The sequence below is a fragment of the Ursus americanus genome, chromosome 14 (genome assembly GCF_024610735.1).
Source record: "Ursus americanus isolate L20-20 chromosome 14, mUrsAme1.1.p, whole genome shotgun sequence".
In the NCBI taxonomy this organism is placed as follows: domain Eukaryota; kingdom Metazoa; phylum Chordata; class Mammalia; order Carnivora; family Ursidae; genus Ursus; species Ursus americanus.
This window is the reverse complement of record NC_142140.1, coordinates 54,569,088-54,591,447: the sequence shown is the minus strand read 5'-3', so window position 1 is coordinate 54,591,447 and position 22,360 is coordinate 54,569,088. Positions and strand designations below refer to the sequence as shown.

The 22,360-nt window shown below is 49.0% G+C and overlaps 1 protein-coding gene across 1 annotated transcript in view; it reads right to left on the bottom strand.

Moving 5' to 3' along the window:
- Positions 1–22,360, bottom strand: part of CCL25 (C-C motif chemokine ligand 25) — a 32,934-nt gene that overhangs the window by 8,517 nt on the left and 2,057 nt on the right. The window contains exons 5-8 of the mRNA XM_087867740.1: positions 21,438–21,513; positions 20,521–20,648; positions 9,371–9,487; positions 7,833–7,949 (exon numbers count right to left, since the gene is read on the bottom strand). Coding sequence (XP_087723866.1) covers positions 7,833–7,949; positions 9,371–9,487; positions 20,521–20,648; positions 21,438–21,513 — 438 coding nt within the window. The remainder of the gene's footprint in view (positions 1–7,832; positions 7,950–9,370; positions 9,488–20,520; positions 20,649–21,437; positions 21,514–22,360) is intronic.

Sequence of the window (22,360 nt, the reverse complement as noted above, 5' to 3'; positions counted from 1 at the left end):
GAACCTTCCCTGTGCAAACCAGCCAATCCAGAGCCCACACCTGAGCCCCCTCCTTTCTGGCTCTCGCACTCAGGGCCACTGTGCCCTGCCCTGATCACCCCAGAGCAGGTGCCAGACACCTAAGGCACAGTCCCCGTACCCCAGAGCCTGCTGAAATCACACAAACCAGCCAGTCCTGAGCCTGCGGCTGCTGCCTCACCCCATTTCCTCCCACGGAAACCAGAGTACAGGCGCTCACCCACATTCTTCCTCACCCCTCTGCCCCCTGACCAACTCTGGTGCTGCCCCAAGTGGCCCTCTGTGCCATGGCGTGCCCCCTCCTCTTGAGATCTGTGAGGAGCAAACTTTCATTTTTTTAAGAATTTTATTTTGAGAGAGAGCATGTGCGTGTGAGCAGTGGCGGAGCAAAGAAGAGGGAGAGAGAAAATCTCAAGCAGACTCCACGTTGAGCGTGGAGTCCGACGTGGGGCTGGATCCCTTGACCCTGAGATCATGACCTGAGCCAAAATCAAGAGTCAGACACTTAACTGACTGAGCCACCCAGGCGCCCCAGCAATCTATCTTTTTAATGGCCATCGTCTCTTCATCTGTTGGCCTCACCGTATCTGAAAAAGAATAAAACCTGCATTTTGAAGCAGGTGCCAAGTGATAGGCAGAGAGCTGGTGACAGAGGGCAGATAATGGACGTACCACTCCCCACGTGAGGCTCGCAGCCGGTGGGGTGACCATGGTCCACCTTCCAGAGGAACGTCCACACGCGGGCTGTGGGGATGCAGAGGGCACCCCACCAGGTCTCCAGAGAGAACAGCTACTGAATGGAGAACGCAGGGCAAGCAGGTGTTAGTCAGAGGTCAGACAGAGCAGGACGCCAGAGGGACCTGCCAAGAACTGGGGCGGGAGATGGGGTGGGTAGAGGAAGATGAGGTGGGAGGACACAGTCTATTCAGGCCTCACATACTGAGCCAGAAGGGTCAACCTTCGTCGAAAGGTCACTGGGGAGCTGCTGAGGGATTTAGCTGGGGGAGGGCTGTGGTCAGCCCTGTTTCTGAGTTCTGCCAAGGTCCCGCAGAAGATGCAGTGTGGGGACATCGGACCAGGCGAGAAGACTCAAGAGTAACAGCTTGTCTTCCCACGAGGGCTGTGAGGAAGGCCCCTTCTAGTCCCCTCCATGCTCTACACCAGCATGAAGTAATTCAGGAAATGTTTACCGAGTTCGACTATGTGCCGGGTTCGGTAGTTACAACACAGTGACAAGACAGATTTAGTCCGTACTGTCACGGAGATATTTTAGTTTTATTTTTCTAACAATGGACTTACAATAGCATCTGAGGAATGCTGACATGACATAAAACAGGGACCCAGAAAAGAGGAAAAAAAAAAACCAACAACCAAATAACTAAAATCAGAAATGAAATGGGGGAGGTGCACCTGGCTGGCTCAGTCAGTAGAGCGTGCAACTCTTGATCTCAGCGTCATGAGTTCAAGTCCCACGCTGGGCACAGAGATCACTTAAAAATAAATAAATAAATAAATAAATAAATAAATAAATAAATAAATATTCTTTTTTTTTTTAAATGGGGGGCATAACTACTGCCCTTACAGAAATTTAAAAAAAAGGATTAGAAGAGAATATTATGAACAATTATACACCAACCAATTAGATAATCTAAATGAAACTAGCAAATTGCTAGAAACTTGGGAAGAAACAGAGAATCTGGAAAGGGCTATTACAGGTAAGGAGACTGCATCAGCAATCCAAACCCGCCCAACAAAGAAAATCCACGACCAGATGGCTTCTTGGTGAATTCTACCAAACATCAAAAGAAGAATTAACACCAATCCTTCTCAAACTCTTCCCAAAAAATAGAACAGGAGGGAACGCATCCTAGCTTATTTCACTCTATAAGGTTAGCATTACCCTGATACCAAAGCCAGGCAAAGAGAACCACAGACCAATGTCCTTGATGAATATAGAAGCAAACATCCTCCACACATACCCCTGAAACTAATAATACACTATATGTTAACTAAATTGAGTTTAAATTTATTTAAAAAAATCCTCAACACAAGAGTAGCAAACCAAATCCAGAAGCACATTAAAAGGATCATGAACCATGAACAAGTAGATTTATCCTGGGAATGCAAGGACAGTTCGACACCTGAAAATCAATTTAATACAGCACATTAATACAATGAAGGAAAAACTACACAATCATCTCAACTGATGCAGGAAAAAGCATTTGACAAAATCCAACATCTTTTCATGATAAAAGCACTCAACCAAGTAGGAATGGCAGGATACTTCCTCAACCTCAAATGATAAAGGGCATTTATGAAAGACCTGCAGTGAACATTATACTCAGCGGTGGGACTGAAAGCTGTCCCCCTAAGATCAGAAACAAGAAAAAGATGCCCACTTTCATCACTTCCATTCAACATTGTGCTCAACCCTGGAGTTGGAGCAATTCGGCAAGAAAAGGAAATTAAAAAGGCAATCAAACTGGGAAGGAATAAACTATATTCACAAATGACATGATCATATATAGAGAGAAAATCCTGAAGAACACACACACACACACACACACACACACACACACACACACACACACAGCTAATAAAGCCAGCAGGGTTGTAGAATACAAGCTCAACACATGAAAAATCAGTTGCGTTTCTATACAATAGCAATGAGCAACTGACAAGGAAATTGAAAAAACAATTCCATTTACAATAGCATCAAAAAGAATAAAATACATAAGAATAAGTTTAACTGAGGAAGTACAAGACTTAATTGCAAAACATTCTTAAAGAAATTAAAGGAAACCTAAGCAAATGGAAAGACATCTCTGTGCTTATGGAAGCCTCGACACAGTTAAGATGGCAGTACTCCCCAGTGTAGTCTACGGATTGTGTGCAATCCCTATCAGATTACCAATGGCCAGTTTTGCAGAAATGGAAGAACAGACTCTAAAATTCATATGGAATTGCAGGGGACACTGAACAGCCAATCAAACAGGAGCCAGATGTCCAACAGACACATGAAAAGATGCTCATCATCACTCAACACCAGGGAAATGCAGGTCAAAACCACAATGAGATACCACCTCACACCTGTCAGGATGGCTAGAATCAAAAACACAAGAAGCGACAGGTGTTGGTGAGGACATTGAGAAAAAGGAACCCTCGTGCTTTGTTGGTGGGAATGCAAACTGGTGCAGCCACTGTAGAAAACAGTATGGAGGTTCCTCAAAAAATTAAAAATAGAATTACCATATGATCCAGTAATTCTACTACTGGGTATTTACCCAAAGAATATGAAAACACTAATTTGAAAAGATATATGCATGCCTATGTTAACTGCAGCATTACTTATAATAGTCAAATTACAGAAAGAGTCCAGGTGTCCATCAATAGATGAATGGATAAAGACGACGTGGTACGTAGGCATGGAATATTACTTGGCCATAAAAGAAAATGAAATCTTGCCATTTGCAACAACATGGATAGAGCTGGAGAGTATAATGCTAAGTGAAATAAGTCAGCTAGAGAAAGACAAATACCATATGATTTCATTTATATGTGGCATTTAAGCACCAAAATAAATGAACAAAGGAAAAAAGAGACAAACCAAGAAACAGACTGTTAACTATGGAGAACAAAGAGATGGTTATCAGAGGGGAGGGGGGTGGGGGATGGGTGGAATAGATGAAGGGGATTAAGACTACATGTACCACAGTGAGCACTGAGTAATGGATCGAAGTGCCGAATCACTATATTGCACACCTGAAACTAGTAAAACACTGTATGTTAACTGGAATTTTTTAAAAAGCAGTGTTTAAATTCCAAATACCTGAGAATTTTCCAGTGTTCCTTCTGTCACTTGTTTCTTTTTTTTTTTTTTTTTAATTTTTAATTTTTTTTTTTTATTTTTTTATGTGACAGAGAGACAGCCGGCGAGAGAGAACACAAGCAGGGGGAGTGGGAGAGGAAGAAGCAGGCTCCCAGCAGAGGAGCCTGACGTGGGACTCGATCCCGAAACGCTGAGATCACGCCCTGAGCCAAAGGCAGCCGCCTAATGACTGCGCCACCCAGGCGCCCCCTGTCACTTGTTTCTAGCTTCATTCCTTTGCGGTCAGAGAGAATAGTTTGTATGATTTCCTTATAAACTTCATTGCAACTTCTTTTGTGGCCTATGGTCTATCCTGGAGGATGGATTACATGCATTTGAGAAGAGTGTGTGTTCTGCTCTTGTTTGCTAGAGTATTCCCAATATATCGAGTAGGTCTGGTTATAACAATTGTTGAAAATGGAGTGTTGGAGTCACCAGCTACAACTGTAAGAGGGTCTATTTCTTCCTTCGATTCCACCAATGTTTGATTCATATTTTCTAGGGCTCTGTAGTTTGGTACATATATGTTTATACTTTAAAAAAATTTTTTTAAAGATTGTATAAAATGTTTAAGCAATCCCTATACCCAGCGTGGGGCTCGAACCCACAACCATGAGCTCGAGTCACACACTCCACCTACTGAGCCCACCAGGCGCCCTGGTAGGTATAGCTTTATAATTATTGTATCTTCTTGATAGATTGACCCTTTCATCAGTAGGTAATGTTCTTTGTTTCTTGTAACAATTTTTCACATGAAGTCTATTTTGTGTGATATTATTATAGATATCCCAGCTCAGCTCTTTTAATTACTATTTACATGGAATTTCTTTTCCCCTCTCTTTCATTTCAATCTATCTGTGTCTTTGGATCTGAAGTGAGTCTCTTGTGGAAAGTGGATCATGTCTCATCTCTTTTGTCACTGTCTGCCTTTTCCTTGGAGAGTTTAATCTACTTATCTTTAAAGTAATTACTGATAAGAAAGGACTGACTTCTGCTATTTTACTATTTGTTTTAAAGGTGTGTCTTATACCTATTTCGTTCCTTAATTGGTTCATTACAATTTTCTTTTGTGTTTCACTGATTTTCGATAGTGTACCACTTTGATTCCCTTATTTCGTTTTCTGTATATGTTCTGTTGTTTTCTTACTATTTCCCTAGGCTTACAGTTAGTATTCTCAACTTGTGACTATCCAGTTTGAATTAACATAGCTTGGCTTCAACAGTATACAAAATTCTGCTCATACACAGCTGCATCCCTTCCCCTTTATATTGCTACTGCCACAAATTACATCTTGATACATTGTGTTCCCATTAACATACCTTCATAATTCTTGCTTTATGCACTTGTTTCTTAAATCACATATGGCGGGAAAAGGAGTTGCAAACCAAGAATACAATAATATTGGCTTTTATATTCACTTATGTGGTTACCTTTCCAGTGTTATTTCTTCATGTGGCATTGAGTTGCTATCGAGTGTTCATTTCCGTCAGAAGGACTCCTTTTAGCATTTTTTTGAAGGGCAGGAATTAATAGCCACAAGGTCTCTTACCCTTTGTTTATCTGAGAGTATCTTAATTTCTCTTTCATTTCTGAAGGATAGTTTTACCAGATACAGAATGCGTGGTTGACAGGTTTTTTCCTGTCATCACTTTAAATGCCTTTCACTGCTTTCTGGCCTCCGTGATATCCGATGAGAAATCAGCGGTTATTCTCATTGGCAATCCCTTGTATGTAACAAGTCACTTTTCTCTTGCTGCTTTAAAGGTTCTCTTTGTCTTTTTTTTAAATAAAAATTTATTTATTTATTTTAGAGGGGGGAGAGGCAGAGGGAGGGAGAAACTCAAGCAGACTCTGTGCTGAGCAGAGCCTGATCTCATGACCCTGACATCACGACCTGAGCCGAAACCAAGAGTCAGACGCTTCACTGACTGTGCCTCCCAGGCGCCCCTTTGTCTTTATTTTTCAGAATTCAATTACAGTGTCTTGGTGTGGACCTCTTTGATTTTTTCTGCTTGGAATTTGTTGACCTTCTTGCATGTATAGATTCACGATTGTTACTAAATGTGGTAAGTATTCAGCCACTGTTTCTTTGAATAGTTTTTCTCTTTTTTTCTTCTGCCTCTGGGATGCCCGTTGTATGCTTGCTTATACTCTTGCCGCTGTCCCCAAAGGGCTCTCGGGTCCTGTTCATTTTTCTTCATTCTTTCCTCTTTTGGCTCCTCAACTGGATAATTTCAATTGACCCATTTTCAAGTTCAGTGGTTCTTTTGTTTGCCCACTGAAATCTTCTGTTGAAACTCTCCAGGGAAATTTTCATCTTGTCTTACTTTCCAGCTCCAGAATTTCTATTTGTTTCTTTCATATAATTTCTATTTCTTATTGACAGTCTCTATTTGATGAGACATCATTCTCCTGACTTCCCCTAGTTCTTTGTCTATGGTTCCCCCTAGCTTTTTGAGCATACTTAACCCAGTTGATTTAAAGTCTTCTTCAAGTCTAATGAGTGTGTGTCCTCAGGGATCACCTGTTAGTTTCTTATCTTCCGCAAAGATACCCTTCGCAGGGCCATACTCTTGTTTCTTGGCATGCTTCATTTTTGTTGTTGTTGAAAATTAGGCAATTTGGATATTACAATGTGGTAATTCTGTAAATCAGATCTGTCCCCATCTGGGTTTGTTGTTGTTGTTTGCTGTGGGTTGCAGTTGTCTGAATGACTTTTCTAGAATATTTTAAAAACTGTATTTCTTGTTGTGTGTGGTCTCTGAAGTGTCAGTTCCTTTAGCTCCTCATCAGCAGTTGTTGGAAATTTCTTAAATGCCTGAAGGAAGGAGACAAAGAGGAGGAGGGGGAGGAGAAAGGAGAAAGAGGAAGAGAGCAGGATGGGAGGAAGGAAAGAGGAGAGGAGACAGAGCAACTTTCCTGATGTTTGCAGACTGACTCTGTGTTGGGGCACTCCTGTAACGACAAGCCAGGTTGTTCACAACTCTGCCTTAGCCTTCACTTCCTGCTCGGGGGGAGCCTAAAGATCAGCCAGAGGTGAACACTTAGGGGCTTCTAAAATCTTTTCTGAGCATGCCTCCTGCCCCCAGCATGGGAGGATTTTCAAAGCCATTATTCCCCCAAGTAGCTCCTCTCCCAGTTTCTCCTCTCAGGCTCTCAGCATGCCTATTGTTTGTCCCAACTGTAATCTTTTCCCTCATGTGGCAGCACCTCATTCACTGGCCTTTCAGCTGTACTCAAGGAATACCCTCTGCAGAGTCCCTTCCTGCTCTGAGAGAGTCACAACGTGGGCAAAACAGAGGCCAGTGCCTTGCATCATTCCTTCAAGGAACCCCTAGACAGGTCAAAACAGGCGCACATAATTCCTCAGGAACAAGGAATTTTGGTTTCCTTTTGTTTGGGGAGAGGAGATAACATATCGCTCTATTCGAAGGAATGGTGCAAGTGAACGAAGTGAACTGGACGTTCTAACACAACTGAGAGAAGGAATGGTACATACACTACCTGGCATGGACGTCACTCCTGTAGCTGCAGGGAACCCCACCAATGGCTCAGCGGTCACCACTGTCCCGGGGTGTCCTTGTCAAAAAGATACTCTGCCATGCAGGGGTTCTGGGGTCCCATCTTGTGCAAGCTGGTTACGTGATCGCCCAAGTCTTTGATGGATTTCACCCACTCGTTCAATGTAGTTACATGAATGACTTGGCCATTTTTGTCAATGGCTGCTTTGTATGAGTTCTGGTTGTGACTGATCACATTCTGGTCCAAGTGTAACCTATGCTCCAGCGTATCCAGCCTGCTCTCCCAGTCACCACAGTCCGCTTTCTTGCTATGCTGAGGGAAACTCAGCCACCTTGTGGGTCCTGCAAGTGCCGTCAGTTTCTCAGCACGGTCCCTCTCCTTGTGAGCTTGGTGAGGAAAATCAGTGGCAATATTCCTCAAAGCCAATTCATCATGGTCCAAATAGAAAGATGTGGACAGGTAGATGCAGGAGGCACAGAGTTCCAAGTGGATCCAGTGGTTGATGGTTGCCTCCAGATCCTGGAGGTGGTCCGAGCCCACCTGCAAGGGGGACACAGTCGTCATGGCAAGTGGGCTTAGGAGGGTGGTGGCCAGGCAGCACTGGAGTGGCAGTTGGTCCCTTGGAAATGTCCAAGGCACTGTGAGCTGCCGTCAGCATTCTTGGATTGGGACAGCATGAGTACCACGAACGCTTTTGAGAGCCTGTTCTCTGCCAGACCGTGTTCCAGAATGGGAGGCTAATAGTGAATGATACAAACAAACCCCCTGGCCTCTCGAAGCTACATTCCAGGGTAGGGCTTCTCAGTCTCGGCACTGCTGACAGTAGGGGCTAGACACTTCTGTGTTGTCGAGGGCCACGCCGTGCACCACAGGACGCTGAGCAGCGTCCCCGGCCTCCACCCACCAGATGCCACTGGCATGGCTCTCTGGTTGTGACACCCCAAACTGTCCCCAGACAAAAATCCCCACTGGGAACCACTGCTCCACTGAGGAACTGGGGGATCCAAGTTTCCATCCTGGCTCACAGGCCATGTCGCTGTATATGTGTATGTTTAAACCCCCGACCCTGTTTGACCCTGACCCCTTAGCAGCTGTAGTAACAACGAACGCAACCACCACTGTCATCTGCTTGCAACATGCCAGGTCCTGTACCGAGGGGTTTTATATCCACTGATGTGACAACTGAGGCTCGGGCCGGTCAGTCCTGTGCCTAAGGAGTCAGGGCTGAGCTGCTAGGCCAGGCCTGCTTGACTGCAGAAGTCCGGCACCTCCTGACCGCTGGGCAATGTAGTGCTTCTGTTAAAAAGGAAGAGATGGGTAAACTGAGGAGTCCGAAAGCCCCATGGGGCCCCAGGCTGTACCCAAGTTGACAGCAGCAGGGCGTTGGGGCTGGGTGGCTGGGTGTCATGGTGCTTGGCCTGAAAGCAGCTACGCGTCTCTCCCCAGCTGACTCTGGAAGCCAGGGCCGTGGTGGGGGCTGGTCACCAGGCGTGTGTTTGGGTGCTGCAGGGCGGGGCTGTATCTGGAGGTGAGCTGCGGCTTCCTCCTGGGCTGCTAGTGCCAGCCGGTGTCAGGCAGCATGGGGGCAGGGCCTGGCCCTCCCGGCAAGGCCAGCTACCTCGTGGGGCTCAAGGGGTGGGACCTGCAGAGGGTTAGGGCGCGCTGGCTCAGGCCCAAAGCCGCTGGGGAGTCCTGTGACTGCCGAGTCTGGATGACAGGACTGATGGGTCACCGCCTGCACATGCGAGCTCCTGTGGGCTTCTAGCTGAGCGAGCCGTCCCTGCTCCTCCAGTATCACCCAGACAAGGAGGCCCGTGTGTCCCTCTACTTCCTTTGAACCCCATTTTCTCCTTTCTGCCCATCCCCAGTGGCAGATCTGGCCCTCAGGGTTTTAAAATGTAGGGTTTATTGTTATTCAGGTATAGTGAGGCTAAAAGAGCAGGAGACAGTTTGTTACTCACAATCCCAGGAGGAGGGGGACTGCACACCACGTGGGTCCACTCGAGGAAGAACCAGGGTCATTCAGGAGGCAGAGGGAGCAAGGCAGAGACGTGGGCAGGAGCCTTTTTTTGTGGTTTCTATGGGATGGAAAGGTAGGGTCAGCAGGCTCAGGACTGGCTAGTTTGAATAATCTCTGCGGGCTCTGGGGGGTAGGGGCAGGCCTAGTTGTCTGGCCCCTGGCCCTGGGGACATCAGGGCAAGGGGACATTGGCTCCTGGAGTATGGCAGCCTGCTAACGGGGCAGTCAGAGGAGGGGCTGTGGCAGAGAGCTGTGTGCTATCTCTAGGGATCAGTTAGCCCTGGGAGGGGCAGTCCCTCCCATGGCAGCAAGGCCCCAAGAGCTCAAAGCATCAGCGTATAGAAAATAAAAACCACAACTGACACATCCCTCACCTCTCTGCTCTCACCACCCATTCTTCCCTCTTGCCTGTTTCTGCGGCCACCCCGTTTGGCAGGGGATGAACACCTAGGGTGCCTCTCCAGTCTCCCCGACCTCCAGAAACCCGGCATCCCTGACCCCTCCTGCCGACTGTCCCCGTCACCTCTGGCTCCTGAACTCCTGCACTGTCCCCGTCACCTCTGGCTCCTGAACTCCTGCACTGGCTCCACGGAGCCTGACAGCGGCCTGAGGCCCCTCGTGGCTCCTGCTTTCCTTGGTTTCTGAGACACACCCGCTCTGGGTCCTTCTCCCCTCCTTTCCAGTCATCTCTGAGACAAGAGCATTTTCTCACGGTTCTGTCCTGGTCCCTTTCTCGGGGGTCAGGCTGAGGCCACACAACCTCCCCCCCTTGGTATTTTTGCTGCTGATAAAGGGGCTTGAGGTGTCTTGGGCTACGTGGCCAACTGTGAACTTCTGAATGCAAAATTCACTTTTCCTTTAGTGTTGGCTAAAAAAATAAAAAATGTCTCCTCCTGGGGGCAGGGGTGACAAGAACTGGGCCCAGGACACCTTGAAGAACATGAGAAGCCTTTCCAAGTCTGCAAAGTGGAGCAAAGATTGGAGCTTTTTGGTCTTTTTATGTGTGACTTTCGGGGGCGTGGAGTGGGGAGAAAAGTGGTCCCTCTGCTTTATCTCGGTGTTCTCAGCTTCAGAACATCTGGTCCACCCAAGGCCTGACCCCCAATCTTCATACACTGAGTCCTCAGCATCTAGTGGGAGAGACACAGGCCTGTGGTACAGCTCAGCTCGTGCCCTAAGAGAGGCAGAGGCCAGCCGGACCGCCCAGTGCCGGCCACACCCCGGCCCGGGCTCCAGAGTGAACTGTCCTGAGTTCCCTGCAGCCGTGTAACAAATTACCTCAAGCACGGTGGCTAAAACAGCATGGATTTTTGATCTTTCGGTTCTGGAGGGCAGAAGTCCTAAAATCACGCTATTGGCTGGGCCAAGATCCTTCTGGAGGCCCTGTGCTCCATGTGTGTGTGTCTTCACCCCCTCCAGCTTCCAGGGTGGCCGGCGCTCCCTGGCGCGGCCTTCCTCGTCCTGCAAAGCCAGCAGTGGAGCGTCTTCCAGTCTCGCTCTGTGCCCCGCTTCCGTTGTCGCTTCCCTTCTCTGGCTCTGACCCTCCTGTCTCCCTGTCCTAGGACCCTTGTGAGGACGTTGGGCCACCGGGATCACCCAGGCTCATCTTTCATCTCCAGAGCCTTGACTTAACTACATCTGCCAAGTCCCTCCCACTATGGAAGCTGACATAGTCTCAGGTTCTGGGGATGAGGACATGGACACTGGGGGGGGGGGCGCATTATTTTGCCTGCCACAGCACCCACAGAATGCTTCTTGGGGGAAGTGATATGTGGACCCAGTTCTGGAAACCAGTGGGTGGGGATGGGTGTGGGGGAGAATTCCAGGCCCATGGAACAGGGCACATCAAACAGCAGGCTCCCTGAATACCTGACCCGGATGTGGTCTGAAGGCCCTTAACACCAGCCCAAGAACCCAGGCAAAGGAATCCCCTTTCCAGGCTTGGTTCTGTCAGGTGGGGGATTCTCACCTGGGCCGATTTTGCCCCCCAGCGGACACCTGGCAGTAACCAGTTGTCACAGCAGGGGCGAAGGGATGGCTAGAGAGGCTACTAAACGTCCTCCCCTCCTCCCCCATGAAGAATCCTCCACCCCACAGGTCAGTGGGCTCAAGAGTGAGAAGCCCCGCTTCCAGCATAGCTACTAACAGCTGCTTCCTGGCCCTGTCTCTCCAAACCTGCAGGGACTCCCCCACATCCCCCTGGAGGGTGTCTGCTCAGTTTCACCCAGTCCTTTCTTGGGAAAAGCAGCTTTCAGTTCCTCCTGACCCTTGACCTGCCCTGGGTGCACTTGGGTGGGTTGAACACTCCTCACTGGGGAATGAAAAGCCCCAGGAAGATGGCTGGAAGAGCAGCCCTGCTTTCTCCTCACCCCACCCCACCCCACCCCGCCCTGCCCCGCCCCAGGCTGACCATTCTGGACTCTGGGTCCCCACACGGGGAAGATGAGGCAGATGGTATGCTAAGGACACTGGTCAATGGGCGGGGACTAAGCTAGCTCACTCACAAAGCATGGGGCAGCAGGGGACAGGACCCGCGACAGGAGGGGTGAGTTGGGGACACCCCCCTCCAGCTCCTTGTTGCTGCTGCCCTGTGACAGCCATGTTGGCAACACCCCTAGCGTCGTCTGTGTGGTCACTGGGCTGGGGCAAGAGGGAGTGCCCACCTTGCTCACCAGCCGTGAAATGGACCCCAGGGTCGGTGGCCTGATTCATTGGTGGGGGTGACAGGGGCAGGCCGTGCCAGAATGTGACAAACCTGGGCTGGGGTTTTAGGGCTGCTGGTCCTCCCGGGAAGGGCCTGCTTCTTGCTCCTTCGGCCAGCAAACCCCTGACGCCTACTGGCTGCCAGGCCCTATGCTGGGCACGGGAGGTGATAAGACTCAGCCAGCCCCTCAGGGAGCCACAGCGACTGGGGAGAGCAGGGCTCGTGCTGGCGGCTGCTGAGGGTCTCATTATGGTTCTCATCGCAGCACCAAGCTCATCTGTGGGAAGAGGCTGGCTGCATTGCTGGGCGAAGGGACTGGAGATGTTGGCCAGGGGAAAGGAGGGAGGCAGGAGTCTAGGCAGAGCAAGGCCCCGTGCAGGGGCACAGAGGGAAGGACGAAGGAGAGCGTGTGTCCAGTGGGGCTTCCCTTGGTGTGAGCCCAGCAAACCCCTCGCTGCTGGGGGTAGGAGGGCTGCTCTGGGAAGACGGCCAGACCCCCCAGCTGCTCCTGGATCCCCTCTCCTGCTCCTGTGCCGGCTGTAGCTCATCTGGCCAGACTCTGTGGACGACCAGGGGGCCCCTCGCCAGGCTTGAGCCCCTGATGTATGGCTCTCCATCCTCCCACAGGGGCTCTAGGCCAGCCCCATCCACCAGAGAATCCTGCCTCCTTAACTGCGGAGGCTGGGCAGTGCCCATGGGCGTCAAGGGCCACCTGAGCTCCTCTGCCCACCCCTGCTGAAACCCAGCGGGCTTATCTAGGGGGACGGACTGAACTGTGTGACCCCTCCAAAATTCATGTGTCATAGCCCTAACCCGCAGGGCCTCAGAATGTGACTATATTTGGAGGGAGGGCCTCTGAAGAGGTGATCAAGTTAAAATGAGGCCATTAGGGTGGGCCCTAATCCAATGACCGGTGTCCTTATAAAAAGGGGAAAATAGGACACAGATGCACACAGAAGGAAGACCGTGTGGGGACACGGGGAGAAGGTGGCCATCTGCAAGCCAAGGAGGGACGCCTCAGAAAGAATCAGCCCTGCCAGCACCTTGATCTTGGGGTCCTTGCCTCCAGAACAAACCATGAAGAAGTAATTTTTTTAAATAATAAAATGATTTTACTTAAAATGTACCTTCATATACATATAATAATATCAAACATTTATTTAGGGGTGCCTGGCTGGCTCAGTCAGTGGAGTATGTGACTCTTGAGATCTCGGGGTTGTGGGTTCGAGCCCCACGGTGGGTGTAGAGATTCCTTAAAAATAAAATCTTTAAACAAACAAATAAGATACATTTATCTGATGCTCTCAATGTGAGAAAATAGATTTCTGTTGTTCCTAAACCACCCAGACTAGGCTGCTTTGTTACGGCAGCCAGAACAAACCAATCATCCAGGATAGACCTGAGTAAGACAGTAGCATACCGGGTGCTTAGGGATGTGGGGAGGGAACGAAGATCAAGACAGACCCTTTCTCCATGGCCTTGGTTTCTCCCCTTTCCCACGTAGACCTAGTGCTTTAACTGCATACTGAGGATGTCCCCTTCCTTCCAAACTCAACCATCTTAAGCCACTGGGCCCTGGCTGAATGGGGCAGTAGAAATAACACCCTAGGGGCGCCTGGGTGGCACAGCGGTTGGGCGTCTGCCTTTGGCTCGGGGCGTGATCCCGGTGCTGTGGGATCAAGCCCCACATCAGGCTCCTCCCCTATGGGCCTGCTTCTTCCTCTCCCACTCCCCCTGCTTGTGTTCCCTCTCTCGCTGGCTGTCTCTATCCTGTCGAATAAATAAATAAAAAAAAAAAAAAAAGAAAGAAAGAAATAACACCCTAGAGATGCCACTGTGAACCCATGACCCTTACCCTGCTGGGCTCTCCTTTTCCAGACTGGTCTATGTAAACCTTCTCCTCGGGCCCCTCCTCTTCCCTAGACACCCCCCCACCTCTTATCTGCATCCTACTTAGTCTTTCCTCCTGTCCATCCCCTTGGGGCTGAGGCTGGGGCCTGCCTCAGTGCTGGCCTGCACCCTCCCTTCCCCACTCTCCCCCATTCTCCCAGCCTCAGGTGGAGGGCTGTATGACACATAGGTGCCATTCTGTGCCCCACGCTGTTCTCTCACATGATGAGCTGTTTGCTCCCGTGGTCCCAACCCCTAGCCCTTCTCTGCCATCCTCTGGGAGTGTGTGACCTTGGGCCCACTTGATCCTTCTGTAAAATGGGCCTAACAGGCCCCAGCCCAGAGGCTTACCATGAGGACTGAACTGCAACCCCACATGAGGCGCCTGCGTGGCTCAGTCAGTTACGCGTCCAACTCTTGATCTCAGCTCAGATCGTGATCTCAGGGTTGTGAGTTCGAGTCCTGCGTTGGACTCCATGCCGAGAGGGGAGCCCACTTAAAAAAATAATAATAAAAATTAAAAACTTTAAAAAAAGGAACTGCATACACACAGTGGTCAGCCTGGAGGCCGGGAGCCACTTATTCCATATGGTTGCAGGCCTCCTACCCATCTTTTCTAGTGGATGTGCAATTCATTAAAGCAGCCTCATCTCTGGGCATTTTTTGTTTTTTTTTGTTATTAAGATTATTTATTTATTTATTCGACAGAGAGAGAGAGAGCCAGCGAGAGACGGAACACAAGCAGGGGGAGTGGGAGAGGAAGAAGCAGGCTCATAGCGGAGGAGCCTGATGTGGGGCTCGATCCCATAACGCCGGGATCACGCCCTGAGCCGAAGGCAGACGCTTAACCGCTGTGCCACCCAGGCGCCCCCCCCCTTTTTTTTAAAGAATCTCTGGGCGTTTAGGTCAGTGCCAAGCCGAAGGCAACTTGGTGGAGCCCGGAAGAAACATCCTCTGGCCAACAGCCCTTCCATGGGTGGCTCAGGGTAACTGTCAGTGCTACAGCCATGCGGACAGAGCATGAACCTTTCCTGTGTGGCAGGGATCTTTCATGGGTGTCTTTCCAGCTTCACGTGGCTGCCACCCCTGAGGAAAGTCAGTGCTGGGGCTGGTGGGGGGGGGGGTTCTGGCAGGGTTGGAATGATCTACACCTTCACCAGCCCTTACTCTTGGGCCCCTTGGTAGACCCACTCTGAGGTTTGTTGACTCTCTCCCCCTGCAAACTGTCTGTTTCTGACCTTTGCTCCTTTGGCTCTTATCAATTTACGTGAGCTCTTAATAGACCGATAACACTTTGCTTATTCCTATCACACAACTTGCTCTCTTGCACACAGGCATGCCTGGGGCGCTCTGAGAAACGTGTGCTTTTGGATCTGTTTGGGAGCTGGGACGTTTGAAGATTTTGTGATATGGAGAGCATGGGTGTTGGGGGGGGGGAGGCGGCGCAGGACCTGGTTAACGCAAACACCCATCCTGGGTGGTCCTGCCCCAGCACATCAGGGGCAGGTGGGAGGCACCTTGCACGCAGCCCACGGCATATAAGTGAGTCCCGGGCCTGCTTCCTGTGAATTGTCGGATGAAGAACGAGACTGGAGATGACTGCCTACCAATGACCGGCAAGCATGAAGCCTCCACCCCAGTTATAAAGAGTATTGGGGAAAACAGTCTGGTGGTTTCTCAAAACATTAAACATAGAGTTACCATAGGACCCTGCCATCCCACTCCTAGGTATCCACCCAAGAGAATGGAAAACATATGTTTGCATAAAAACTTGTCCGTGAACGTTCACAGCAGTGTTATTCACAATAGCCAAGAAGTGGGAAAAGCCCCCATGTCCATCACGTGGTGAATGGATAAAGAAAATGTGGTGTCGCCACATGGTGGAATTATTACTCAGCTGTGAAGTACCAATCCACACTCCAGCATGGATGGACCTTGATGACAGGATGCTCAAACGCAAAAGGCCACATGTGACGTGACTCCATTTACATTAAGTGACCAGAATAGACAAATCCATGGGGTCAGGAAATACATTCGTGGTCGCCAGAGGCTGGGGAGTGACTGCTAACGGGCATGGGTTTCTTTCGCTCTGGGGTGAAGAAATGTTCTGGAATGAGACAGTGGTGATGTTTGCACAACTTTGCGAATATATGAGAAGTCCCTGAATTTTCACTTAAAAAAAAAACACACAACTTTCAAAAAGCAGCACTGCAGAAAGCCCCACAACCACACAGGAAATACTTAGGAGCCAAGCAAGAAAGAGAACTTGTATGCCACGAAAAGGAAACATCAGAAATCTTAAAAACGAAAACTAGAAGTGATGGTGGCTACTACAGAGTCAGCATAGGACTGAGGGTGACCAAGTGAGAACACCTAGAAGTGAAAGTGATCGCTACCGATAACCCTCCAGGACAACAGGGAAAGCCAGGCCACGCCATGACCCCCGGGGAACCAGAGCTGCAGGGCCTTTCCTAACCTTTGACCTCAAGAGAGATAAAACACTTGCCAGGAAGATACTGCAGTGGAATGGTTATGGGTCACTTGCAGAAAGATCATTCTGGAAAGCAAAATTTGCCCCGCTTGTCTAGGTCAGTGACCCATGTTATCTCAGGTGATGGCGTTCCAGGAGCCGGGTTTTTTTTTTTTTTTTTTTTAAGATTTTTATTTATGTGACAGAGAGACAGCCAGCGAAAGAGGGAACACAGCAGGAGAGTGGGAGAGGAAGAAGCGGGCTCCCAGAGGAGGAGCCCGATGTGGGACTTGATCCCGGAACGCTGGGATCACGCCCTGAGCTGAAGGCAGAAGCTTAACGACTGCGCTACCCAGGCGCCCCTCAGGAGCCAGGGTTTTAAGAAGCGATTCAGGTGCCTGGGTGGCTCAGTCGGTAAAGCGGCTGACTCTTGATCTCAGCTCAGGTCTCGATCTCAGGGTCGTGAGTTCAAGCCCCGCGGAGCGGACTTAAAAAAAAAAAAAAAGGAAAAGGGGAGCCCTTCCTGCTCTCTGGGGTGTTAACCACGTTAGATGCTCTGCTCGGTGCCTGCTTTACGCGTGTCTCTGAGGTGGTGGTGCCACCTGCCTTTCACAAATAAGCAAACGGAGGCAGAGGGACCTTATGAGCACAGCGGTGCCTGAACCAAAGCCCTGCATTTCTGTGCCTCCTCCAAGGCCGGGTTCTTCGGGGCAGAAATGTGCACACGCAGGAACCAAGGTGACCCACACCTGGAAGGGGCCAGTCCCCTTGGCACAAGGACATGACCTCCAAACTGGTTAACCTGAAAATACATGCTCTTGCCTAAGGAAAAATAAATAAAGCTTCCTGTTTCTTGACACAACTGACCTATTGGGCACTTGAGATGGAATCAGATTGCAGCTGTAAAGCTCGTTGAGTGCCAGAAGGCTCTTTGGGCTTGTCCAGGCCCGCCCGGCTTCTGTCCTCCCAAAGAGCGTCTGCTTTCATGCCTCAGCTCTGTTTGGGAGCTGGTCGGTGAATGCTTGACAGTGAAACCCGTTTTTGTATCCCCAGAATTGCCCCCACCTATGTTTGGAGCCCTGGAAATGGTTCAAATGTCACGGCTTCCCCCCACTTCACTGGGTCTCATGAATCAGGGCACCTCCCTTTCCACATTTGACTGGTCACCGACGAGTTTACTGAGCCCACCTCGTCAACATCTGGAATCCTCCTCTCCATACCCAGCCCCCCATCCTCTGCCCCAGGCTGCCCACCCTTGCCTCTGGTTTCCTTCTTTCATATAAATAAATAAATAAGCAAAGTCAGTCTCTCATCTAAAATTCTCTTTGGCTACAAAACAAATTCTTTTACATGCTTGTTGCCTACGACAGGTGTATTAGTTCTCTGTGGCCGCTGTGACAAATGACAGCCCCCTTGGTGGCCTAAAACAACGCACATTTATTCTCCTATGGCCCCGGAGGTCAGAAGTGTGAAAGCAGTCTTACTAGGCTAAAATTAAGGTGTCAGCTGGGTTGTGGCCCTTCTGGGAGTGCTGGGAAGAAAACTGTTTCTGGACCTTCTCCAGCTTTCAGAGGCTGCCTGCGTCCTGTGGCTCATGGTCCCTCCTCCACCTACAAAGCCAGCAACGGGATCATCGGCCTCTGCTTCCGTCATCACAGCTTCTCTGACTCCTATCCTCCTGCTCCCCTCTTACAAGAACCTTGTGATTACATGTCCCATGCGGATCGTCCACGATAACCTCCCCCTCTTTGGATCTGTAACTTCATACCACCTGCAGAGTCCCCTCTGCCAGGTAAGGCCACGCAGCTGTAGGTGCCAGGAGATGAGGTCATGGACATCTTGGAGGGGCTGCTATTCTGTCCACCCTAACAGGATTCACACGCATTTTCTGAAACGGGCCTGACAGTAAATACTGTAGGCTTTGTGGACCATATGGTCTCTGCCACCAGGACTGGCTATGCAATTTTCAGGGCCTGACGTAAGATACAAATGAGGGGCCCCTTATTCCTAGATTATTATGAATTTCAAAATGGTGACAGAAGTGCAGCGCCCAGTGAGACTCCACAGCATGCATGGCCAGGAAGCGGGCCCTGCCTGAGCAATCCTCCGCCACCGCCACTGCGGCTGGAAAGCCGCCATGGACCATATGCAGACGACAGGTGACGCTGTGGCGCTATCAAACTTGATGGGACACCTAAACTGTAACTGCCTCAGGTCACAAGATGCTATTCTGCTTCTGCTTTTGCTTTTGCTTTTAAGTAGGCTCCACGCCCAATGTAGGGTTTGAACTCAGGACCCTGAGATCAACAGTCCCGGCCTCCACCTACTGAGCCAGCCAGGGGATCTTTTTTTGTTATTCTTTCAACCACTTAAAAATGTAAACACCCGGACTGGATGCTTGGGTGGCTCCGCTGGTTAAGCGTCTGAGTTCGACTCAGGTCATGATCCCAGGGTCCTGGGATGGAGCCCCGCATCTGCTCCTTGCTCAGTGGGGAGCCTGCTTCTCCCTCTGCCTGCCGCTCCTCCTGCTTATGCTCTCTCCGACAAATAAATAAAATCTTAAAAAAAAATGTAAACATCAAGGGCGCCTGGATGGCTCAGTCGGTTAAGCTTCTGACTCTTGGTTTCGGCTCAGGTCATGATCTCGGGGTCGTGAGATCGAGCCCCAAGACGGGCTCCACACTGGACATAGAGCCTGTTTGGGATTCTCTCCCTCTCCCTCTGCCCCTCCCCACCCCCTCGTGCACTTGTGCTCTCTCTGTCAAGGAAAAAAAAAAAAAAGAGTAAACCTCATTCTTACTCACAGGCTGTACAAAAAGAGGCATGGGCTGCATCGAGCTGTAATTTGCCAACTCCTGGTCTATGTGATAAAATCCCAACATCTCTGCCTGACTCTCCAGGGACCTTTGAAACTGGAGACAGACATCTCTCCAGTCCCACCTCACAATCTGCATCCAGTGCTCCTGATGGCTCCCGTTTCCTACCAGATCCCCTGGGACAAATCCGTGCCTACACTGCTCCTCCGGGCCTGTCCGTCCAGAAGCCCCACTCCCACCTGCTCCCATTGTATTCTGGCTTGGACACTGCACTCTTTGAGAGGCGGTGCTCTGTGCTTATCCCTTGTCACCCCGGCTGGATTTATGTGTCTATGTGTCCTCCTCTCCCTCGGGAAGTGATGTGCTCAAGGGCGGGAATGCGGGCTAAGTCATCTTTCTGTCTCCTGACCTCACAGGCCCTCAGAGCTGGCACTTAGAGGGACAGCAAGAACAACCTAGAATTTTGGTAGCTGGAGTGTACTCAGATTCTGACCCCTAAGAACTAAAACTATGCTTCTTACCAAAAACAAAAACAAAGCAACCCCCTCCCACCCCACCGCAAACCAAGAATTTCCTCTCTCAAATTCAGACCAAGAAAATAAAGATCTCTGAGACTAAACAGACCTGGGTTCCATTCCTTGTCCTTACTAGACAAGTGCCCTTGGACAAATCACCTCCCTTGCTCTTAAGACTGAGTCTCAATTCGCCGTGGTCCACCAGGCCCTGTGTGACTTGCCCCTTCCAATCCCATGAGTCTCCTCTCCTGCCCCTGTCTCCACCACTGGACTTTTCTCAGTCCCTAAGTGTGCCAGGCTCCTACCTGCCTCAGGGTATTGCAACCCCTGTTCTTTCTGCCTGAAACATTCTGCCTCCTCCCTTTGCCTGGTGACTTACCCTTCCTGCCTCAGCTGCAACCCCACTGACTTAGGAAGCCTTCCTGGCCATGCCAAAATGAGGTTCTCCTGCTACATGCTTTGCTGGCACTCTGAACTTCTGCAGATTGTAATTATTTTGTAATGATCATAATTGTGTGATTTCTGATCACTATGAACAAGAATCAGATTTAATAAGCACTTCACACCACACTCTGTTCCAAAGGTTCTCAGAGTGAGTGAGTTCATCTAATTTTCCCAGTGTCCTCATGAAGTATTATAATCGCCCCCATTTCACAGATGGGGAAGGTAAAGCTCAGAGAGATTTACAAAACTTACCCAAGGTTGCACACCTCGTCAATGTTGGAGTTGTCCTCTGAAGCCCATCCCCACAGGTCGACTGTGACTTCCGTGAGGGCAGATGCCCCATCTGGCACGGTCATTGTTGTATCCCCAGGTTGGAGCACCTGCACCGGGCACACTGGGGCTGATTAAAAACCACTGATGACGTAAAAGAAACAACACCCCAGTAGCAATGAGCACTCTGAGTGCCCAGATCTTGCTTCCTAACACCACTCTCTAATAATTCTTTTATTAGGCGGGGAGAAATGGCTGATTCTAGGACTAGGGCAGGAAATATACGAGATGAGCCTGGAGCATCTTGTAATACCATAAAGCAAGGAAGCGCTCCCAAGAAAACAAAAAAACCCCAAACCAAACACACTGATGGGAGTGTGTCAAAGGGTCCCAGGAGCCAACTAAAAGAGCTCCCAATGGCCAAAGCTGGAATAATTTAAACAAAGTAAAGTCGTATTGGATTATAATCCAGAGTAGGAAGTAAATACCCAGCGGCCACACTGTTATAATTAAATGATGGATAAGCTAATAAATCAGGGAGAGCAGAGAAATCTCCCACGCAGAAGAATTCCACATAATTTACATAGACATCTCACATAAGGAAGGGAACGTACATCTTCACTCTTTAGGTGTGTGCTGCACATAATGACCTCCTTCCAAAGTATGCGATACAGAAGGGGGAGGCAAGTAACTTTATAGTGGAGAAATCTGACAAATGCTACCTCAGCCCAGATCAAGGTCAACAGCAACAGGTATAGATAATGTTGGTCGTACGCACCCTTGACAGGAGGTGATGAGAGTCACACTTTACCTCTGGGGTTCTTCCTCCCCCCAAACCCATCATCCCAGTCTTATCAAACACCAGACAAATTCCAATAGAGGGGCATTCTACAAAATACCTGATCATTTCTTCTCAAAACCGTCAAGGTCATCAAAAACAAGGAAAGTCTGAGACTCCACCACAGCCAAGAGGAGCTTAAAGAAACAGGACAACGAAGTGAGTGGATCTTAAAAGTTCTCATCATGAAAGCAAAAAATATTTATAATTATGGGTGGTCATGGGTGTTAACTAAACTTATTGCACTAATTACCTTATAACACATACATATATCAAATCATTAGACTGTACATCGAAAACTAGCATGTGTTACATGTCAATTATATCTCAAAAAAAAAAAAAGGGAGAGAGAGAGAGAGAGAGAGGGAGAGAGAGAGAGAGAACCAGGACAACTAAAAGTAATGTGGTATCCCGCATGGGATTCTGGAAGGGAAGAAGGACATTAAGTAAAAAAAAGGAAATCTAAATAAACTATGAACTTTGGTTCATAATGTATCAATATTGATTCATTAATTATAACAAATGTATCATACTAACGAAAGATGTTACTAATAGGAGAAACTGGGTGTGCAGAAAATCGTAACTCTGTACTTCCTTCCAAGTATTTCTGTAAATCTCAAATAATAGACAAAGTCTATTAAGGAGAACAACAACAAAGTACAGATGAATACATGAAGGACTTCATTCTTCACCATGGCAACGATTACAGCTCCCTTCTCACAGAGCTACTGTGAGGATTACACAGGAGAATGCACATAAAGTATTTAGCACGAAGTACACTCTGGATTCAGAGCACTGGCCACCATTCTACTAAATCTATGCCATCCACTATGGGAGCCACGAGCTCTACGTTACTAAATTTAAATTATGTAAAAATTAAGTACATTAAAAATTCAGTTCTTCTGTGGCACCAGCCACATGTCAAGTGCCCAAAAGCCACATGGAACGAGTGGCTACTAAATTAGAAGTGATGATAGAGAACAT